At 42.9% G+C, this 20,715-nt stretch overlaps 1 protein-coding gene across 7 annotated transcripts in view; it reads right to left on the bottom strand.

The window, feature by feature from the left end:
• The window catches only part of LOC124795084 (adipokinetic hormone/corazonin-related peptide receptor variant I), a 1,108,661-nt gene that overhangs the window by 51,169 nt on the left and 1,036,777 nt on the right, over nucleotides 1-20,715 (bottom strand). For 3 of the 7 annotated variants that reach the window (XR_007016642.1, XM_047258908.1, XM_047258909.1), the window contains exons 6-7: nucleotides 13,572-13,698; nucleotides 11,498-11,639 (exon numbers count right to left, since the gene is read on the bottom strand). Coding sequence is in view for 6 of the 7 variants with exons in the window: in XM_047258908.1 (XP_047114864.1) it covers nucleotides 11,498-11,639; nucleotides 13,572-13,698 (269 nt within the window). In the remaining variant the exon portion in view is untranslated. Of the gene's footprint in view, nucleotides 1-11,466; nucleotides 11,640-13,571; nucleotides 13,699-20,715 lie in introns of all 7 variants that reach the window. The other 4 variants (XM_047258905.1, XM_047258904.1, XM_047258907.1 and 1 more) reach the window with 2 other exon arrangements.

Below are 20,715 nucleotides of genomic sequence, written 5' to 3' on the forward strand. Positions count from 1 at the left end.
AGACGATCAGAGCAAGACGAATTTCACACGATTGCCTTTCCACAGTTGGAGTGGCTAAGAAGATACTCAAATGGGCTAATGATGTTAAAAGTTATTCTGGGGATGGATGGTTGGAGTATGGTAAAGGAATCTATTTTACAGCTTCTGAAGATTCTACGACATAAAGTTTTTGTTACTAAAATTACACGTTTACATAACCACAACAGTAAAACAATCTGCGTGTGGCATTAAGGGCCGCAAGTCCGATCTGGAATGTTCGGCTGGCTGGTGCAGGCCTATTTATCTGATGCTGATCCGGCCACTTGTGCGTCGATGATGACGGAATGATGATGAGGGCAATACACACATCCACTCCCGAGCTGAGAAAACTTCCGGTCCTGTCGGGAATCGAACCCGAAACCTCGTGATCAAGAGTCAGGAACGCTAACTGCAAGACAACTACCTGTTGACATAACAACCCTAAACAGGTGACTGAATCACAGTATCTATTCAACTGACCACGTAAAATATGAAATATTGATGTTATTTTATTTAAATTTTTTTTTATTGTTACATGTCAGCTTTTCAGATGAGCTCGTGTCCTCCATAGACGAATAAAGCAGACAGTATGTGAAGACAGCTACAGATGAAGATTTTTCTTCGTTGTGTGTGTCACGAGCCATGACGCACTGAATATCAGCTATGCAGTGGGGCAGAACTTCAGTGCATGGTAGAGGTAACCTTTATATTCCTGACATTCAATTACTTAACAACAATGCAAAAAATTCCGGGGGTAGCCGCTCGGTCTAGGGCTTCTTATCACGGCATTTGCAGCTCTCCCCGTCGGAGGATCGAGTCCTCCCACGGGCATGGTAGTGTGTGTTGTCAATAGCGTAAGTTAGTTTAAGTTAGGTTAAATAGTGTGCAGGCTTATGGACGATGACCTCATCAGTTTGGTCCAAATTCAGTTCATAAGTCTCCCACTTCAGTTGAAGTACTGATCTCCTGATGACGACTTTTCATTCATGATGGAGAACCAAGTCATAAAGCCAAAACTATCACACAAGTCTCAGCCGAAAAATGGTACAAAAATTTTGTCCCTGCCTGGGAGGAGCCCAGACATGAACCTAATAGAAACACTGTGGGCAATAGCGAAGCCAAACGTTGAAGAAAGACAATGATGCACAAATATGCTGACAAGCTTACAGAAAAATAATGATCATGGCGAAAGGCTGTGATACTGGGAAGACACTTTCTACAGTAGCGTCCCAAAGGTGAACGCTGAAGGGTCAGTTTTTGCCGGTAAAAACAATAAAACTCGTGCATCACAACTAAGGATACCATCCACATAGGAATAAAGCAGAATTTGCACCGTAAGTCAAAATATTCCGATAAATTGTAAGAATAAGGCTTGAATATACTTGGATTTCCAGTGTGCTGTCTGAAGTCTACTGACAACCTCCTATACACTCTTGTATCGGAATGCAGAATCTGTTCTGAACCCTACACAGAGAAATGTGGAAATTAGTTTTGCTTCCAGTAATGCGCCTGTGAATTTCACTCTCACTGTTAACCGCAAATACTACTACAATTCTATGTGTTGATGCATGAGTGTAAGAATCTCAACATTCCTAATGACCATGGCATGATTTGAGCCGGAACAGGCTAGGCATTTCTTTTTTAATTCACTGTAACAAATCAGCACTGGAGATTTAAAGTAGCAAATAGTAAATATTAAATCGCAACGTACTGCAGTGGTCAAAATAAATGTTGCATATTCAAGAAACTTTAATACTGAACGTTGTGATCCATAAATACATTTTTGCAACAGTACATAGGCTTGTTTTTCATGTAATTCTAGGGGCAACTGTCCATGGCTTTACTTCGTCACCTGTAAACACTGCAGAACTTGTGCTGCGTGTCATTACGAGAGTTTTAGTAGTTCAGAACGGTTCAGAGATCAACATAGTACGATCAGAGGCTCCGCATAGTCACAGTAATGGAGTAGTGAGGCCTGTGGACGTCGCAGCGAATGCCGCCGTGAGTCAAAGTTACGTCACTAGAATCTGGAAGAAGTTTCTAGCGACAGGATCAGTCGAGGCTCTTCACAGAGGTGGCTGCAGGAGATAAACTACAGGTGCGCAGGACCTATATCTCTGTATAACAGCAAGCAGAAGCCCTCAACATAATGTTACAGGTTTATGGTGGTAGTTCCAAACAGCTACAGGAGTGCACGTGTCAAGACTAACGATAAGAGGTATGCTCCGTGAGCAGGGATTACCTCCCAGAAGATCTCTCAGGGCTCCTCTCCTTAATCGGATTTGGAGAGGAGCTCGTGTCGCATGGGTACGAAGCTACTCTTTGTGGACTAGGCAGCAGTGGGACACAGCACTCTTTTCTGTTGAGACCCACATCACTCTGACAACACTGACATTCGTGTGTAGAGGCGACGAGGACAACGTTTATGCCCTAGCTGTGTCGTAGACCGCCACCCTTATCAAGACGGTTCAGTGACGTTTTGGGGGTGGAATCACAAATGGTCGTAGGACACTGCTTGTACCAGTACGTCGGAGGATGACTGGAGTAAAATGTCGAGACAACATCCTCGTACGCATCGTGCCGCGTTCGGCATTACTGCTATGTTGGCTATAGTCTCTGTCGATGCTGAGGCGACATCTCTAACTGAAGTGTGTGGCCTTTTCTGTGCCAGGGTAGCGGTAGAAGGGCAGCACTGTCACCGCGGGTAAGCAGCAAGTGCGCGTCTCGATGTTTGCACGCTCAGCGCAGACCACTTGTTTACTTTGCTCTAGACGGAGGTCACCAAGCTCTGTCTTACTGGATATCCCCATTGAGTACACTGGTCACGAGTGTACTAACAAGGGAAACTCCCCATCACTCCCCCTCCCCCCTCCAGATTTCAGGGCAAGATACCCAGTGCGCAGCCCAACAAAAACCGAACACAGGTCAAGCAAGAAAACAGGAACTACGAACAAAGAAGCAAAATAGAAACAGTGAGCGGTCCATCTACGGGTGACTGTGTGGTGTGCAACGTCCAGTCACGGAATAGCGGGTGCGATGTTTCTTCATGGCACAGTGACTACCGAGCGGTAGGTAAAGGTTTTGGAAGATGACCTCATCCCCATTATCCAAAGTGACGTGGTTCATGCAAGACGGAGCTCGACTCCATCGAAGCAGGAGAGTGTTTGATATCCTGAGGAGCACTTTGGGGACCTCATTCTGGCTCTGTGGTATACAGAGGCCACTGGCATGGGCCTTGATTGGTCGCCGTATTCTGCGAATCTTATACCGTCCCCAGTGAAATACTAAGAAAAGACTTAAAAACAGTATTTACAAAGAAGAGACATTTAAAAATTGTAATAATTTCTGTGTGTAAGTTTCGAGGGCAAAGATGCACTCGAAACAAAATGATCTAAAGACGACAAGGTACCCTCTTTTGTTAATTTTTTAGTCGTTTTCCACTTCTTCTTTTCTCTTGGTTGCGTGTAGACGGACATCTTGCGAGTGCTGGCAAATGTAAGCATATTTGTACTAATTAAGGACATAATATATTGATTTAATGTTATTGTTCACTTTTAGTTTGTAAGAGGTGATCCCGATTTCATCTCCGCCTTCCTTGAATTAACCTGCATTCCAGTAATTTACAGTGCAACAATCGCAGCGGCCTATGCACCCAACAACGCCATTACGTGGTGATATTAACTTATAAAAAATTGGCGGATGCGAAAAACTCGCCTGCTATTAGCATAATATACATTTTTCTCCACAGCCGCCCGATGTTGCAGAAAATACGTAGCTTTAACATTCACATTTTCAGTACAACAGCCGAGAGCCATAGCCAGGACTCTGACTACAGTGCAGTGGTTAACGGAGGTAAGAAAAAATACTCTCGAGCGTGTGTGGGCCGCAATTGTAATTAATAACTAAAGATTTGTTTTGCATTAAAGTTAACTATCCGAGGAAATTAATATGAAAAGTTTATTCCATTGTCCAACTTATATGTTCATGTTTAAAGATTCAGCGAGTCTAACGTTCATTAACGTGACAAATAATTTCCACTGGAGATTAATATTGTTGAAGAAAGAGACAACTGCACAAAAGCATTTAATTGTAAATCAAAATTGAATGAAATATCATTTTGATTAAGGCCCACCACGTAAGTCCTCAACAATCACCATTACCAATCAATTTCTGTAGTAAACAATAAATTACGACGGCCGACGAACGCGAGAATCTGAACACATGTGGCTCCTTTTTGTGCAGTTACATTAAAGACAAGGTGTAAAGCAATAACCACAAAACCATTGTAGAGCTGTAAACAGCCATTCAGGATGTCATCCACAGCATAGATGTTCCGACACCGCATATCGAACATGTCATAACCTAAATCCGTATATCTGTACTGATATTGACATGTTGAATAAAGTGTGCACGCCGTAGTTTGTAACTAATTTACGTTTTTTCAGATAGTTCAATAATTGTCACTCTGTAAGTACCGCATGTTACCATTCCTGTGTTCAGTATTGGAAGTTTTGACTCTTAAATTACTTGGTTGTAACATAGTTCACACCCGTTTATTTGCTGTTTTCATTTCTGTGAGAGGTCTATGCGGCATTCCTCTACTCTCACTACCCAATGCATGTACTTGCGACGGTAACGTATTCTTACCACATAACTTCTATAACCAATGTTTAGCATGACAAATGATAACTTGCAAAAGAAGAAAAGACACGTCAATGACCGGTCGGACAGTTTATAGTTTTGTGAAAAAGAAAATGGGGCACGAGGGAGATTTGAACGCGAATCTCCCGCTTTGCACTTCAACACCGTGACCACGCGACCATGACGCTTTGGTTTTTGCAATTCGCTCGTTGTTGAACATCTTGAGCTTGGAAAGCTCACCTTCTTTTTGCTTCCTTTTTCACAGTTCAGTAACCCTCCTTCCTCTTTTCATATTTGATCGTGTTCAGTTTTTACAGGCTGTCCACTGGGCCATCTTACCAGTGAATCTGAAGGGGGGGGGGGCGTGGGAGAGGGTTGCGATAGGGAGTTCCCCTTGTAAACATTCAAATTTGTGAACGAATAATACGTGCAGAAATTGTCTAGCTTAACGGTATTGGGGGCTCAGGGTTTTTAGGTACTATGTAACTACAGTTTTGTCTCAGGTTATGGTTTCTGGCTGCCAAGTGCTGTAACTAACTGTTCTTGAAGTAGTTGCTAGACTTGATGGCCCACGCGAGACTTTGATGTACCCTTGGACTGCAGACGCATTCTTGTTATCTCGTCATAGCCGACTACAGCGTGTGTTACTAATCTGAGTAAAGTTGCTATCCGAACGTTAATTACTATTTGCGCATGTGCCGTTAGGCTCACCTTCATTACTGAGGCATTCATTTTTCCCTATTTATTCAGTGGTCGCTACTGCCGATACTAAATTTAAAACATGTCACCACAGGGTGGCAATTATTGAACTATATGAAAATGAAGATAAATTAATTACAAACTACGGCAGGCACACACTTTATTCAACATGTAAACGTCACTACACATATTCAGATTTATGTTATGGCATGTTCGATATGCCTGCCTTCATTGGCGATGATGAGGAGCAGACGAACAGCGAAATTCTGCATGATCCGCTGAAATATCGGAACAACGATGCTGTCAGCTCAGCAATGGTTTTGGATTTACTAGCTGTACACCTTATCTTTCATATAGCCCCATAAAGAGGAGTCACAGGTGTTCAGATTCGGAGAATACTGCGTCTACTTGAGGTTCAAGCCAGTGGCGTCTGGGTACTCGAGAGCCAGAATGCAGTCCCCAAAGTGCTCCTCCAGGACATCAGACACTCTTCCGCTTCGATGGGGTAGAGCTCCGTCTTGGACGAACCACATCTTGTCGAAATGAGGGTCACTTTGGATAATCGGGATGAAATCATCTTCGAAAACCTTCGCTTACCGTTCGGTACTCACCGTGCCATCAAAGAATATCGCACCGATTATTCGTGACTGGACATTGCACACCACACAGTACCCGTTTACGACGAAGAGATCGCGAAATGCTGATTTTGAGTCCCCCAAATGCATCAATTTTGCTTATTGACGAAACCATCTAAATGAGAGTAGGCTTCGTCGTTAAACAAAACCATACACTAATTCCCATCATACCCTGCGGCGAGCCGTGCAGTTTGAACGTCCTAACACAAACCGTTCAGAAGTTATGACGATTTTATTTCATATAGTTCAATAACTGTTACCCTGCACTTGCTTGATTCTGCTAATTTATGGTAATATTGCGTTGGCCGCCTCCATTAGTGAAATACTGTACCGCGTTTTCTAATACTGCTTTGTTCCAGGTTTTATTTTGTGTCCTGTATGAAGGACTCGGAAACCGAACAGATGAGTATCTGCATGTAACGAACAGCAGCTGCAAAATTAACGAGTATTGCAAAATCAATAATTTTGATTGAAAATAACAATTCTAATGTTGATCTGGCTGCGAGATGAAGTAAGCAAAATTTGCTCAATATACGATTATGCTCATTACTGGTTGGTGTTCTGAGTACAACTGGTGTAGATAATGACTTGTTAAAATCTATTTGGTGGTATCACTACTTACTTTTATGGCGGAATTTTCTTTTAAAATCGCAACATTAGCAGAATTATCAGCTGTACAATTGCGTTACACAAAGTTTGGGACTTAACGAATATTCTGTTTTTGTAGTGTGATTTCAGTTCAGACAACTTACTTGATGCTCTGGTGAATAACTATTTATTGCGTTCAATTGATTTTTAATTGCCGGCCGCGGTGGTCTAGCGGTTCTAGGCGCTCAGTCCGGAGCCGCGCGACCGCTACGGTCGCAGGTTCGAATCCTGCCTCGGGCATGGATGTGTGTGATGTCCTTAGGTTAGTTAGGTTTAAGTGGTTCTAAGTTCTAGGGGACTGATGACCTCAGAAGTTAAATCCCATAGTGCTCAGAGCCATTTGAACCATTTTTTGATTTTTAATTCGAACAACTACTTTGCTGTAGGATCAGTAATTGTTTTAAAAGCATTTTAATAATCTTGAGCTACTGCTGGTATGAATAGCTACCATGTTTCAGCATAATAATTTCTTCTTATATTTGATGATGAAAAGCAGTTGTACTGTGGAACACACAACTGTAATTTGCTGATCTGTGAAAGTTTTTAAATAAATCTGTTTTATGTAATAATATCTGTCAATCAATAGTTTCCAACATTTTCTAATCTGTTTGTCCGAAGGCCTCTGCACATTTGATGAGGACTTACTTCGGTCAGATAGGTCACCTCAGCATGGACACAGGGCATAGGCAACATGTCCGTCAGAGAGGTCACCTAAGCATCGACAGAGAGTATAGCCAACATATCCGTCAGAGAGGTCACCTCGGCATCGACAGAGAGCGTAACCAATAAAACTGTAGTGTCGAACACGGCACAGCATTGTGTCTCCATTTGGTGAACATATTAGAGCGCGATTAACGATGATGGACGACAATGCACGCCACCACCGCTTTCCTAGCGGAGCGCAGAATCAGTCAGATGGAAAGACCTCCGCATTCTCCAGATCTCAACTGCGTTGAGAAAGCGCGAGCCGCGCTGAAATGTGCGGTTTGCAGTCGTCCAGTCCCAGCACAGACCCTACAAGGCATCATAGAGCTCGCTGTAGAGGAATATTCCACAGGTTTATCTGGACAATTTGGTACGGAATACGTCTACTAACATTCGAAAGCGGGCCAGTTGGTTCATAAACAATATGTTATGCAAGATGATAGTGAGAAGAAACTGTAATGTTTCTAGTGGGATGTTTGGCAAGGGTTTTCTTTTTTATTAAGTGGAAAAGTGTTTATCTTCTTTATTTTTGTTTTCTTATGACTGTACATGAGAGAACTATGTCATTTTTGTTTCCTGTTATGTCCAGTATTGACAACGAAGCAGTCTGCAACATTTATTTTGACCACTCTACATGTAATTTGCCGCTGCGCCGGCACCATCGAACGTGGCAATGGGAACCAACGTGGAGTTGATATTGGCAACCTTCGTGTCGACAGTCTTTTGTTTACGACAGCCAGCGACCTCAGTGGACTATAGTAAACCGTGATTGTTTGGTTCCGTAGTTGTGATCGGTTTGTATCGCCTTTTGTTCACGACTGCCAGCAGTCTCAGCGATTTAGTAGCACGGCGACGTCTCGTCTTATGCGCATCGATGAGAAATAAATAACGTAAGGAATGTTTGAAGATGAGCGTCTGTTATAATGCGTTTTTACGAAGTCTTGTTTCTTCAGTGTCGTAATCTATGCCACACCTGACAGTCTTCCGAGCCGATACGTAAACATCCTTCCCCCTCACGCCCTTTTGCCCGCTGCGCTCAGAATATTTTCCTCTTTCCCTTCTGTTGCACCCTTGTTAGAACATAGGTCGACGGTCAACTTTCAGAGATCGAGACTTGTGGTTTTTATGCCTCCGGGGAGGGGAGGGGGTAAGAGTGGGAGGGGGAATAGGGGGAGCGGCAGCTTTTATAAGTTTGAAGAGCTGCTTTCTGGTACCTAAAATCGGAGAAATTAAGCGTTGCTAAAGAACCTTTGCCACATGTTTGGTTACCAAATTTATAAATTATTCTTACAGCATGTTTCTGTAGAATAAATACTTTTGTGGTCTTATCTGAATTGCCCCAGAAGATTATGCCAGCGGACTGTAATGAGTGGAAGTCTTTACAGTGTACCAGCAAACCTCTCAGAAGGCCAACAAAATGAGAAAAATTTCAGACTGAAATAAGATGTTTAGTTAATGTATCCGTGATCGTTATCGTTCTGAATGCCTAGGAATTGGGGAAATGGATTTTTGTTTAGTGTGTGTTCAAATTTTTATATTTATATTACCAATAAGTCATTTATATATTGCATAATAAGAGCATTGATAAGATTAATGGTTTTAGTTTCACTCACTTCAATCTATTTACTCCCTCATTCCATCCTTAAAAACAAAGAGGTGAGATTATCTACAGATTAAGTGAAGTGCTTTCGTGGTTTTGTCCTCTGAAGTTATTAAGGAGGGAAGAAAGAGTGCACTGCTAATGTAGCCGCGACCGTTGACCGAAAAAACACTATCTTTGAAACTTCCTGGCAGATCAAAACTGTGTGCCCGACCGAGACTCGAACTCGGGACCTATGCCTTTCGCGGGCAAGTGCTCTACCATCTGAGCTACCGAAGCACGACTCACGCCCGGTGCTCACAGCTTTACTTCTGCCAGTATCTCGTCTCCTACCTTCCAAACTTTACAGAAGCTCTCCTGCGAACCTTGCAGAACTAGCACTCCTGAAAGAAAGGATACTCCGGAGACATGGCTTAGCCACAGCCTGGGGGACTTTTCCAGAATGAGATTTTCACTCTGCAGCGGCGTGTGCGCTGATATGAAACTTCCTGGCAGATCGAAACTGTGTGCCCGACCGAGACTCGAACTCGAGACTTTTGCCTTTCGCGGGCAAGTGCTCTACCATCTGAGCTACCGAAGCACGACTCACGCCCGGTACTCACAGCTTTACTTTTGCCGGTATCTCGTCTCCTACCTTCCAAACTTTACAGAAGCTCTCCTGCGAACCTTGCAGAACTAGCACTCCTGAAAGAAAGGATACTGCGGGGACATGGCTTAGCCACAGCCTGGGGGACTTTTCCAGAATGAGATTTTCACTCTGCAGCGGCGTGTGCGCTGATATGAAACTTCCTGGCTGATCAAAACTGTGTGCCCGACCGGTTCTGCAAGGTTCGCAGGAGAGCTTCTGTAAAGTTTGGAAGGTAGGAGACGAGATACTGGCAGAAGCTGTGAGTACCGCGCGTGAGTCGTGCTTCGGTAGCTCAGATGGTAGAGCACTTGCCCGCGAAAGGCGTAGGTCCCGAGTTCGAGTCTCGGTCGGGCACACAGTTTTGATCTGCCAGGAAGTTTCATATCAGCGCACACTCCGCTGCAGAGTGAAAATCTCATTCTGAACACTATCTTTGATCATTTGCAATTAATATTGTGTTTCTCAGAGGAAATTAAAAAGAAAAAAAGAAGCTGAGGGCATACGGGTGCTCAGGTAGTTCCCGAATACTCGCCCTCATTCGGAACACGGAAGAACTGGGTCGATTTACTACTGCCCCACACACTAACCAATGTTATGCGTTTAACCGAGCGTCAACAACGGTAGGATGAAGTCAACAATAGATCATCGCTAGAGGAACGTTGCCACGGGCATTGTTCCAATTACAGGATGTATCAAAAAGAATCATACGATTAAAAAAAAAATCATAACTATTATGTTACTTGAGACATTGGAAAGAGCAAACTCTCGAGTTTTACATGGTTCCCGCTAGGTAGCAGCAGTGTGCGTCCACTTCACTTTTAGTAAAAATGGTGTCAGGACAACAGAAAGCGTTTTGTGTTCTACGTTTTGCGCAGTGGGGGTCAGTAATTGTTCAGCGTGACTTTCGTACTAGGTATGGTGTGGATGCTCCTACAGCACAGAACATTACGCGATGGCATAAGCAATTCCGAGAAACAGGTAGTTTGTGTAAAGGCAAATCGCCGGGCTGTCCCCTACACAGACGTCCAACGCATCCGCCATAGTTTCATAAGGAGTCATCAGGAATCCGCTTTCGCCGTGCAGCTCGAGAGTTCAATATACCCTCGATGTCCGTTTGGCGAGTGTAGCGTCGACGCTTACATATGAAACCATACCTACTGAACGATGGATCGGTCGCACTGTACCAAATGGTTCAGCCTTACATTACTGGCCTCCAGGGTCACCGGACCTCACTATATATAATTATTTCTCGAGGGGGTTTACAAAAGACTCTGTTTATGTGCCTCCGTTACCAACAACAGTGAATGAACTGACATCGCATAAACAGCAGCTGTGGAAATTGTAACTCAAGACATGCTCGCTGCAGTGTGGGAACGGTTTGAATACCGCACTGACAAATGCCGTACATCTCAAGAGGGAGTACTGACCAACTATGAACATGTATGAAAAAAATTTTTTGAGTTTGTCGTTCATAAAAAAAACAAAATTCATTGTATATGTTTATTAGTTTCAGAAATACAGACGTACGAAATCGGATGATTCTTTTTTATACAACCTGTATTCCTACTTGTTGTATTACAAATGGTTCTGAATTTTCGATTGGCTCTTTTAAACAACACTGTAGCCGAAGAATGTCTGCAGATACGCTAGACAACGTTCGATAACAGTTTTATAGGAAGCAAGCTCTAACTGTAGAGGAAACACACAGAGCAGCTAATTTCCACACCACCATTCCAGTGTCCATGTTCCAAGACCCCATCACGGTTTGTGGCCTGCTGCAGTCAGTATGTGACTTTCCCAGTTCTTACACACAAATAAACAAGTAGCCTAGTGCAGCTAAATGCAGAATAAAAACTATAGAGAAGTGCCTTGGGCACGCGAAGAATGCACACCTGTTGAGGAGAGCGTGTTATGGTTTCTCACCTGCCCCCTGTCTGGTCGGGCACGGATGTTGAACACTCCGTACACAATGGGATTCATGCACGAGTTGGTGCTGGCGAAAATGAACAGTCCTTTCTGCAGGCGGAAATCTATCTTCATCGCAGAGTCTTTGTCAAACCACCACCTGCAACGAGTGAAAACGGATTCAATGCTCTGACGACTTACGTAACGAAGGGCGCGAACACACACACACACACACACACACACACACACACACACACACACACATGAAAGGTCACAACCCAAAACTTATGTACCAGTTAAGTGTTGTTATTTAAAGAATACTTTACTCCACAAAAGGAACACTGAGAAAAGCTATTATTATTTAACTTTTGCGGATCTTTACTGTGATTCATACTGAGCGGTAATGTCTGTCACTACTAAGAGACGACATGCAGTGCAGTCTAGTTTACAACACTCTTCTCTATATGTATTCCTCACTGGCCTAACCCATGAATCAGAGGTACATGTGACTGCAACACACGAGTAAGGTCAAATTATTTTACTGCCCGATAATCTACTGTTTAACAAAAACGAATATTAAGCCGTCTACGATGTGTAGTTTTATACTTTCGACGCAAGTTTTTGTTGGCGAAAAACTCGACCGCTAGTTTCTTAGCTATGGCCACTCATATTTATTCTGTGTGCAGGGTTTTGGACTCAAAAAAAGATGCATTTTTTCCTAACAAGCAGTTTTCCAAAATTTTGGGTTAACGAAGTAAAACTGCACGACAAAGAAATATAAACCTTTTCGTAGGTAACTGTCTACGGCTGTTAAATATTTAAAAACAAGAGTATTCCGGCCATGAGATGTACAATTGTATGTTTATTATCTGCCGGTTTCAGCTATTACAACCACCTTCACAAGCGAAAAACAGGGTACATCTTCTGCGAAGGCGGTTGAAATAACTGAAACGTAGAGAATAAACATAAGCCTACAACAGTACAACTGCTGGCGCAAATATGCTTTTTTCAAAACCAAGAAATATGGTTACAGGTCAGTATGCAAAAAGATTACTTATTTACTTTGAAGTATTTAGAAGTTACAGTCGCAACATGAGAAGTATCAACTGAAGAATTTCCAGTAGTAAATACGTAAATTTGGAAACCCATCACGAACGGTAGCACGCGGTGTTTATGGCACTCTCAGTAAACGCTCGAAAATGGCTCTTTAATCTGAAAGTATAATTGAAGCCATGTCTTACGAAGGGTGACAATTGTGTTCACAGTGAAGATCACAACTTTTTTTTACCTACAAGCGGTTCCAATATGTGCTGGAGATCATCTTCTGCTCTATTAAATCTGAAAGTAGTTGTGTAACTAAGAAGAAGGCTTAATAAACATACAGACTAAGTAGAAAAACGTAGCCTTTATTCAACAAAATTATGACTGCTGTGCCCGCTATGCCAGTTAAATATTTTTACAAAATTACTTAAGAAACTTTTCTTTCTTTTTTTTTTCACAGAGACGCTGTATCATTACAAAATGAACACCCACCCATGCACCTTGGATCCATTTTCCCCAAGAAGCCATGAAGGACAAACCTGTAAATCTTGCTGCGGCTTAAAAAATTAGCAATATTCTGTAAGACAATATTCGAAGACAAAAATATTCATTTGTTCGTACTTTTTATAAAAAATATTCTGCCTGTAGTTTGTAGCATGGGCAACAGAAATATAATATATTTGTTTCTATCCTTACGGATCCTACGCGCTCCCGACTCAAAAGGGAAAGAGTAGCTGGCTGACCTACAGACAAGTAATGTGTTTTGTCTCAGTAGCGAAACGGCCTGATACAAAAGTTACGTTGTGACAAATATGTCCCGTTGCGTGTCCGGATAACAACCGTCTTTGATTATCACATTTAAAATTGAAATACAATGGACACAAACGACGTTCATACAGTAATATGTTATTGCTACAATAATTAGAGAAATGTCGTATTCTGTAAGGAGCAAGAAAAGTGCAATTTACTATAAACCATCAAAAGGCCGTTAAGTTGACATTGGGCCATTGTTGGTTTTCACAGCCCGAGAGTAACTGCCTAAGAGGCTTACCATAAGCACATGATGTAGTACGGAGTCCAACAGATGAAAAAGACCACCACGATGATGATGGTCATCTTGAGGGTCCTGATGCGAGCTCGACCCAGGAACCCCAGACTCGAGCGCCGGAACCTGTCTGCTGTGCAAAAAACAGAACACAGTTTGAATCATTCACCCTTTAACAAAAAAAAAAAAAAAAAAAAAAAAAACCAAGACGATGAAGAAGAAACACTTCGCTGATATGAAATACATGTAAGCTACAAATAAGCCTGGAATAACAAAATTAAACAACAGCTACTGTCTAAACCTAGGTCTCCTCACCCCTCCCCGCCCCCACCACTTACTTGCAACATCTGCAATGATGCTCATCCTACTTACTCCGCCAAGTGCAACGCCAGACACCCACCCGTCAAACATGAATTAACTGTATCTGTCCACCTTATTGACCATCCAGTCCATCCCAACAACACCCTCTGTCCACCCCCACTGCTGAAGACATCATCCATTTCCTTACCATTGTCCTCCAAAATATCCACCCCTTCCAACGACACCACACCCTTCAGCAAATCTCCCTCGTTGCCTGAACATCTTACTCCCACAACCAGGTCCACTACATCTGTTTCATCTTCACCTGCCTTGAAACCCTTATATAAACCTCTCCACAGCTAGCCTGTGCTACCTGATTCCCAGCCTCTCACTACAGTGCGAAGCACTACTGCATCCTATATGGCAACATCTACTCTCTACCCACCGACAATCCCCTTTTTACACATACCCTATCCCAATACAACATTGACATCTTCATCATTAACGAAATGTTGCACAACCACATGACACCATCCATGCAGCTCCCTGTATCCTCAACCTATATTACTATCACTGACCTCAACATTCATGGTAGATCCCCTGCAGAACTCTGGTGGTGGCATCAGTTTAGTGATGACACTCCCCCCATCCCACAGCACCCCCATCCTGAAAGCAACAGCTTTCCAAATGTCATCCTAGCATCTCCCAACCTCCTTGGATGCCTCACTGAATAAGTCCTTGATCCAAATGGAACTTACCATCTATCAGTCCTCCTCACCATATCTGACACCCATGCACCCTATCCCAATTCCATCCAAAGGTTGTCCACAACTATTCCCATCCCAACTGGAATGCCTACCAGGAATCCATAGATACTCAGATTGGAAGCCACCCCCTAACTTTCCAGCAACCTGATGATACACCTCATACTACAGCCTTCCCACAACAGTCCTTGTCAGATGCTACCTCTGCTCATATTCTTACTAAAGCCGTGTATCCTCATCACTCCACTCTCCCACCACAAGCTGTGCTCCTTCTCTGTGAGCCCCATCACTTATATCACTCCTTCCTTCAGACTGGTGACCAGAAAACACTCACACACCACTGGCAAATACAGCAGCACACTATAGATTTCTCTATGCCAAAACAGCACTGAAACTATACCAGACATGCACCAGTCCCAATGTTATACACCTATTAGTTCTTCCTAGTACTGGAAAGCATTCCACTGACTTATCTGGTATCCATCCCATCCCCCACAACCCGATCCTTCACAACTGTCCCTCACCTTATGACCTGAGCAAAGCCAGTCACTTTGCATCCTATCTCTCTGACATCATCTCTGATGAGCCCTCACTTAGACTACTACTAATTCCATACTGTCCACAAATGCACATATACCACAGTCCCAACCCTGGATTCCAGCTTCCAGTACTTGAACAACATGCTAGAAAAATCAAAGCACAGGACATAAAAAAGTATTACACAGAAAACGCAACACATATCCTGGTCATGATTGTATTACCTACCGTCACCTAAAAGAATTCCCTATCTCCTTTTTCATACACTTGCAGCCCTATATACCACTACCCTCTCCACAGGCTACTATCCTGCTCTGTGGAAACCTCCAGACTCCTACTATTCCTCAAATCAAACAAACCCCTCACTGATACTTCCTCATACTCCCCCTACCCCAATCTGCCTCACATCAGTGTCTAGCAAGGTCTTTGAATCCAACCTCTCATGATGCATCCACCACTATCTGCACCAACACCATCCGCTTCCTATCACCCAGTGTGGCTTCTGTCCTTCTCTGTTGATGATCAACACCTGAATCTCACCTATCTCCTATCCCAACAGCTCAACAGTCGTGAAGCCAATATCTTTTTCTCCCTTGACTTTGAGAATGCATGACATTCCAGTCTCCTCTTCAAACTCCAGTCTTACACACTTCCAATCAACTATTTCCCCCTTTTGCGTTCTTCCTCTCCAATCGCCCATCGTATGTCATTGTTAACAATACCAATTCCCATATCTTCCACCCCACTGCAGGAGTACAACAAGGTTCCGTTCTCTCCCCTCTCCATTATCTCTCATACACTGGCAATGTACCACAACCACCTCCTCCAACCCACCTCCTTCAGTATGCTGATGACACCTCTTCCCTCACCTTCTTTCCTACAGTCCAGACATTCCAACGATTCCTCCAAATCCACATCAATCAGTTCACTTCCTGGCGTAACCAACTGCTCCTTAACATTAACTCCTCCAAAACTCAGGTGATAATTATAGGACGCACTACACACACCTTCTGTCTCCATGACTTATACCTCACCATTTATGACCATCTCATCCAGCTAACTAACATGCTAAAAGACCTTGGACTAACCTTCGACCAACAACTAACATGGAAAACTCATTTACTATCCATCCAAAAGAAAGTGCACAATAGACTAAAAGTACCAGCATTGGGGGGAGGGGGGGTGGGGGTCCACCCCTCCACTGTCATTCGCATCTACAAATCCGCAGTCCATCCCATCTTTTGCGATGCAAATGTTGCATGGATCTCTGCCTCTCCAAAGTTCTATATATCCATCGAGATCCTAGAATGCCATGCTCTCCATCTCTCTTTATCCATCCATTTACCTTACCCCACAGGGATTCTTTACCAATGCATCAAATTCCCACCTCTCCTCACTCACATTGAACACCTCTAAATAACCTACACCATATGTAAACTTGATTCCAACAATTTTACCTTGACCCTCCCCTTTCCAATCCAAGTGCACTGCCACGACTCTACTTACTCATCCCACCTACACTTCACCTGCACACCACCATATCTTCTCCAAAATAAATTTCAACCATCTTCCTCTCCCAGACCACAAACTCTGCCCTGATATATATCCATCCTACCAACTCTAAATCCATCCTACCCTATCCACTGCCCCCCATCCAACTCAGAGCTCTCTCCTCTTCCTCTCCTCCTACCTCACCTCATCCTTTTCCCCTTCCCTACCGCCATCTCACCCCATTCTACTCTCCAGTCTACAATTTCCAATACCAGCTGCCCATCTCTACTTGACCCCACAGCCAACCCCGTCATGTCGCCACGTCTTCCCAGTTCGCTGTCCTCACCTCCACCACTTCCCTATCTCCCTACATACCCAACCTTCTTTTCATCTACAATTCAGCGTCCCAGGGCAGGGCCTGTTCCAGTTATGGAGAAAGTGCACGGTGCTCCGCTTTTAATGGTCAGTGTATCTTTTGTTGTGTTCAGAGCTTCTCCAGTGTCTTTCCAAGCGCCTAGTGTTCAAGTGTTTCTCAAATGTCTTTAACTGCGCTGTCCATCCACGTCTTATCACTGTTTTTAAACAATTCATGATGACAGAATTATATTATTTACATTTCTCCCGTTTACGTCACGTTTTTAATACTTTAAATTCATAGTACATATGTCTCCTTGTTTTTGGTTTTTAGCATCTAAGTTAGTGTTAAGTTCTAGAGCGGGTTTTATGTACCACTGCTAGTCCCCTCCCCCCCCCCCCCCTCCCCAACCACCAGAGGGCGACGGGGGTGAAATAACAATAAACGGGAAAAAATACGAGTTTCCAAGTTTAGCAAGTTAAAAGGGCAGTAGTGCGGACAATGACCCCTTCAGCATGAGAGGGAACGGCTAAAACATCACCAAATGAAGTATGCTCCTTCTTGATGCACTTTATTGATCACATTCCCCAAAACTTCACTGAACGTCGTCTGTCTTTAGAAAACTATTTCGGGCAAAGCAAAAACAATGAATTGGTTCGTCTCCTTCCTGATTTGTCAAACACGAATCGGTTTAAAAAATCTTTCAATTGCTTCCTGCCCAAGGCCACAGTTTTCTCCCCTGTGATCGAGATTTCCCCACTGTGAAGAGAAAAATGAAAAAGAGTGACCGAATTTTTCCACTTCGCCAAGTGATTAAACTGATTTTGAGCAGCAGACAATTAGTGCAATTCTTGGTCACCGAGGTTCACGACTCTTCGATCATGAAAGAGTATGCATAGGGAAACTGGTTGTCACACTAGAACAAAAAACGCAGTATTTCTGTGGAAACGCGGAAGAAGCCGCGAGATCTGCGTAAGTTAAATTTTCAATCTCGCGAATTTTGCCATTTCGTGTACATATCTGACTCAAAAGCTGTTGGTGAAGCTCGCGAATCCAGAAATTCAAAGGGAAAACACACCTTCATCCTCACCAAAAAGACTCCCAGCGACCACACCGTTCGTCAGCATATCCCACTGTAAAAGTCCCGATAAACCCAATAAAACTTCAAGATTTAAAACTTTCCTGGGGCACATACCAGAGGAAGCCAGAGAACTGTCTGAGGAAATCGCCTTCAGATTAAACAATGATGCTGTTTCTTGGGCGTTTTTGATTTGTCCTGAGGTGTCTCATACTTTCAATTGTCTTTTCACACGACATTTCAATTGAACAATGTTGGTTTGTTACAAACACCTTTGCTTTCCCATAATTCATCGGAAAAATCAGAGAAAATTGATTTTATTTCTTCGTGGCATGTTAAAAGGGCGGTAGTCTTTAAAAACGTCTCTAAAATAGAGAACCTGAATTAAAATTATGTTTACTCATCAAGTATATCTCAGAACGCTGGTTCCACAGATACATACCGCCCAGTTGAACAATTTGGTACTAATTTCGGAATCTACATCTACATCTACACCTGCATGACTACTCTTCAATTCACATTTAAGTGCTTGGCAGAACCACAATCATACTATCTCTCTACCATTCCACTCCCGAACAGCGCGCGGGAAAAACGAACATCTAAACCTTTCTGTTCGAGCTCTGATTTCTCTTATTTTATTTTGATGATCATTCCTACCTATGTAGGTTGGGCTCAACAAAATATGTTCGCATTCGGAAGAGAAAGTTGGTGACTGAAATTTCGTAAATAGATCTCGCCGCGACGAAAACCGTCTTTGCTTTAATGACTTCCATCCCAATTCGCGTATAATATCTGCCACACTCTCTCCCCTATTACGTGATAATACAAAACGAGCTGCCCTTTTTTGCACCCTTTCGATGTCCTCCGTCAATCCCACCTGGTAAGGATCCCACACCGCGCAGCAATATTCTAACAGAGGACGAACGAGTGTAGTGTAAGCTGTCTCTTTAGTGGACTTGTTGCATCTTCTAAGTGTCCTGCCAATGAAACGCAACCTTTGGCTCGCCTTCCCCACAATATTATCTATGTGGTCTTTCCAACGGAAGTTGTTCGTAATTTTAACACCCAGGTACTTAGTTGAATTGACAGCCTTGAGAATTGTACTATTTATCGAGTAATCGAATTCCAACGGATTTCTTTTGGAACTCATGTGGATCACCTCACACTTTTCGTTATTTAGCGTCAACTGCCAGCTGCCACACCATACAGCAATCTTTTCTAAATCGCTTTGCAACTGATACTGGTCTTCGGATGACCTTACTAGACGGTAAATTACAGCATCATCTGCGAACAACCTAAGAGAACTGCTCAGATTGTCACCCAGGTCATTTATATAGATCAGGGACAGCAGAGGTCCCAGGACGCTTCCCTGGGGCACACCTGATATCACTTCAGTTTTACTCGAATGGGACAGTTGTGATCATTTTACTGAAAGTTGGTCTCAGTGGACTACTGCCCGTTGAACATTCACCGATTCATTTATTGGTTACTCATTTTTCTTAACAGATCATAAAAAAAAACAAAAAACTGTCAAACGTCTGATGACTTTTTTCCTCTGTGTTTCATGTTCCCACGATGCCGCAGGACACAACACGCACACATGCCACAGAAATCAATGAGCAAATTGTTTCGTAATTGTATTCAACGTCGATTCTGTGCCCAAAAAATGATGATCGTACAACAAGTAATCAGTACCTCATTTCCAGTTGGTTACCTGGCGGGGCAAAGGTTTACCTCAATTCTGGTCCTGTCCAATTTGAAGAAATAAACAACGTCCAATCATACGCTGTATAATTTTTGAACTCTTTACACCCGTCCAGTTTACCGTCGCATCGGTTGGTTTAAAGAATACTATTATTACGTTCATTAGAAACCATAAACGTTAATCAGGGATTAATTAGTGGTGTAAGATTAGTAGTAGCTCACTTAGGCAAATACATCATCACTGCTGAGCACACCGACTGCGATAAAAGTGTGCTGATACCGAGCACTAACCTCACACCTTCTGATCCAAGCAAGCGTTTCCAAATGATAAATCGATTACCAACAAAAGTAGCCTTCGCTATGGCCATTAATGAAGCACAAAGTCAGACGTTTCTACCAGAACCTGTCTTTTCGCATTAACAACTGTATGCAGCTTTTTCACGAGTTCGCCCATTCATTGACGTGTATTTTGTGCTAAAGACATATGCATTTAAAAAAGTAGACGATGATCACATTAAGAATGCTAACATTTCAAAGAGGTTTTGTAAAATAAAGAAGTTTTAAATAAGTAAAATTAACGTGACAAAAACAATGTCTCCTCCTTTTTATACGTTTTACAGCTAACCATATTGTATACAGGGTGTCCGTAGAAAGGGTTCCAATATCTTCAGAGGATGTAATATGCAACAGGGGAAGAAAACAGTTCGCATAAACATTGGTTGTAAACTTCATATTTTGGACTTATTGTGTGCTATCACTATTGCTATTGACCTCCATGTCTCTGCCCTGCTTTTCACAACATATGTTCGATGTGACCGCCATCCACTTAAATGCAGCCCTCTACATTTCATAGAATTACACATTGGTTGGAACACCCCAGGGTTTTGCAGGATTGCGTCATAGGCACTGAACGCACTTCGG

Source organism: Schistocerca piceifrons, chromosome 4, assembly GCF_021461385.2.
Source record: "Schistocerca piceifrons isolate TAMUIC-IGC-003096 chromosome 4, iqSchPice1.1, whole genome shotgun sequence".
Taxonomy (NCBI): Eukaryota; Metazoa; Arthropoda; class Insecta; order Orthoptera; family Acrididae; genus Schistocerca; species Schistocerca piceifrons.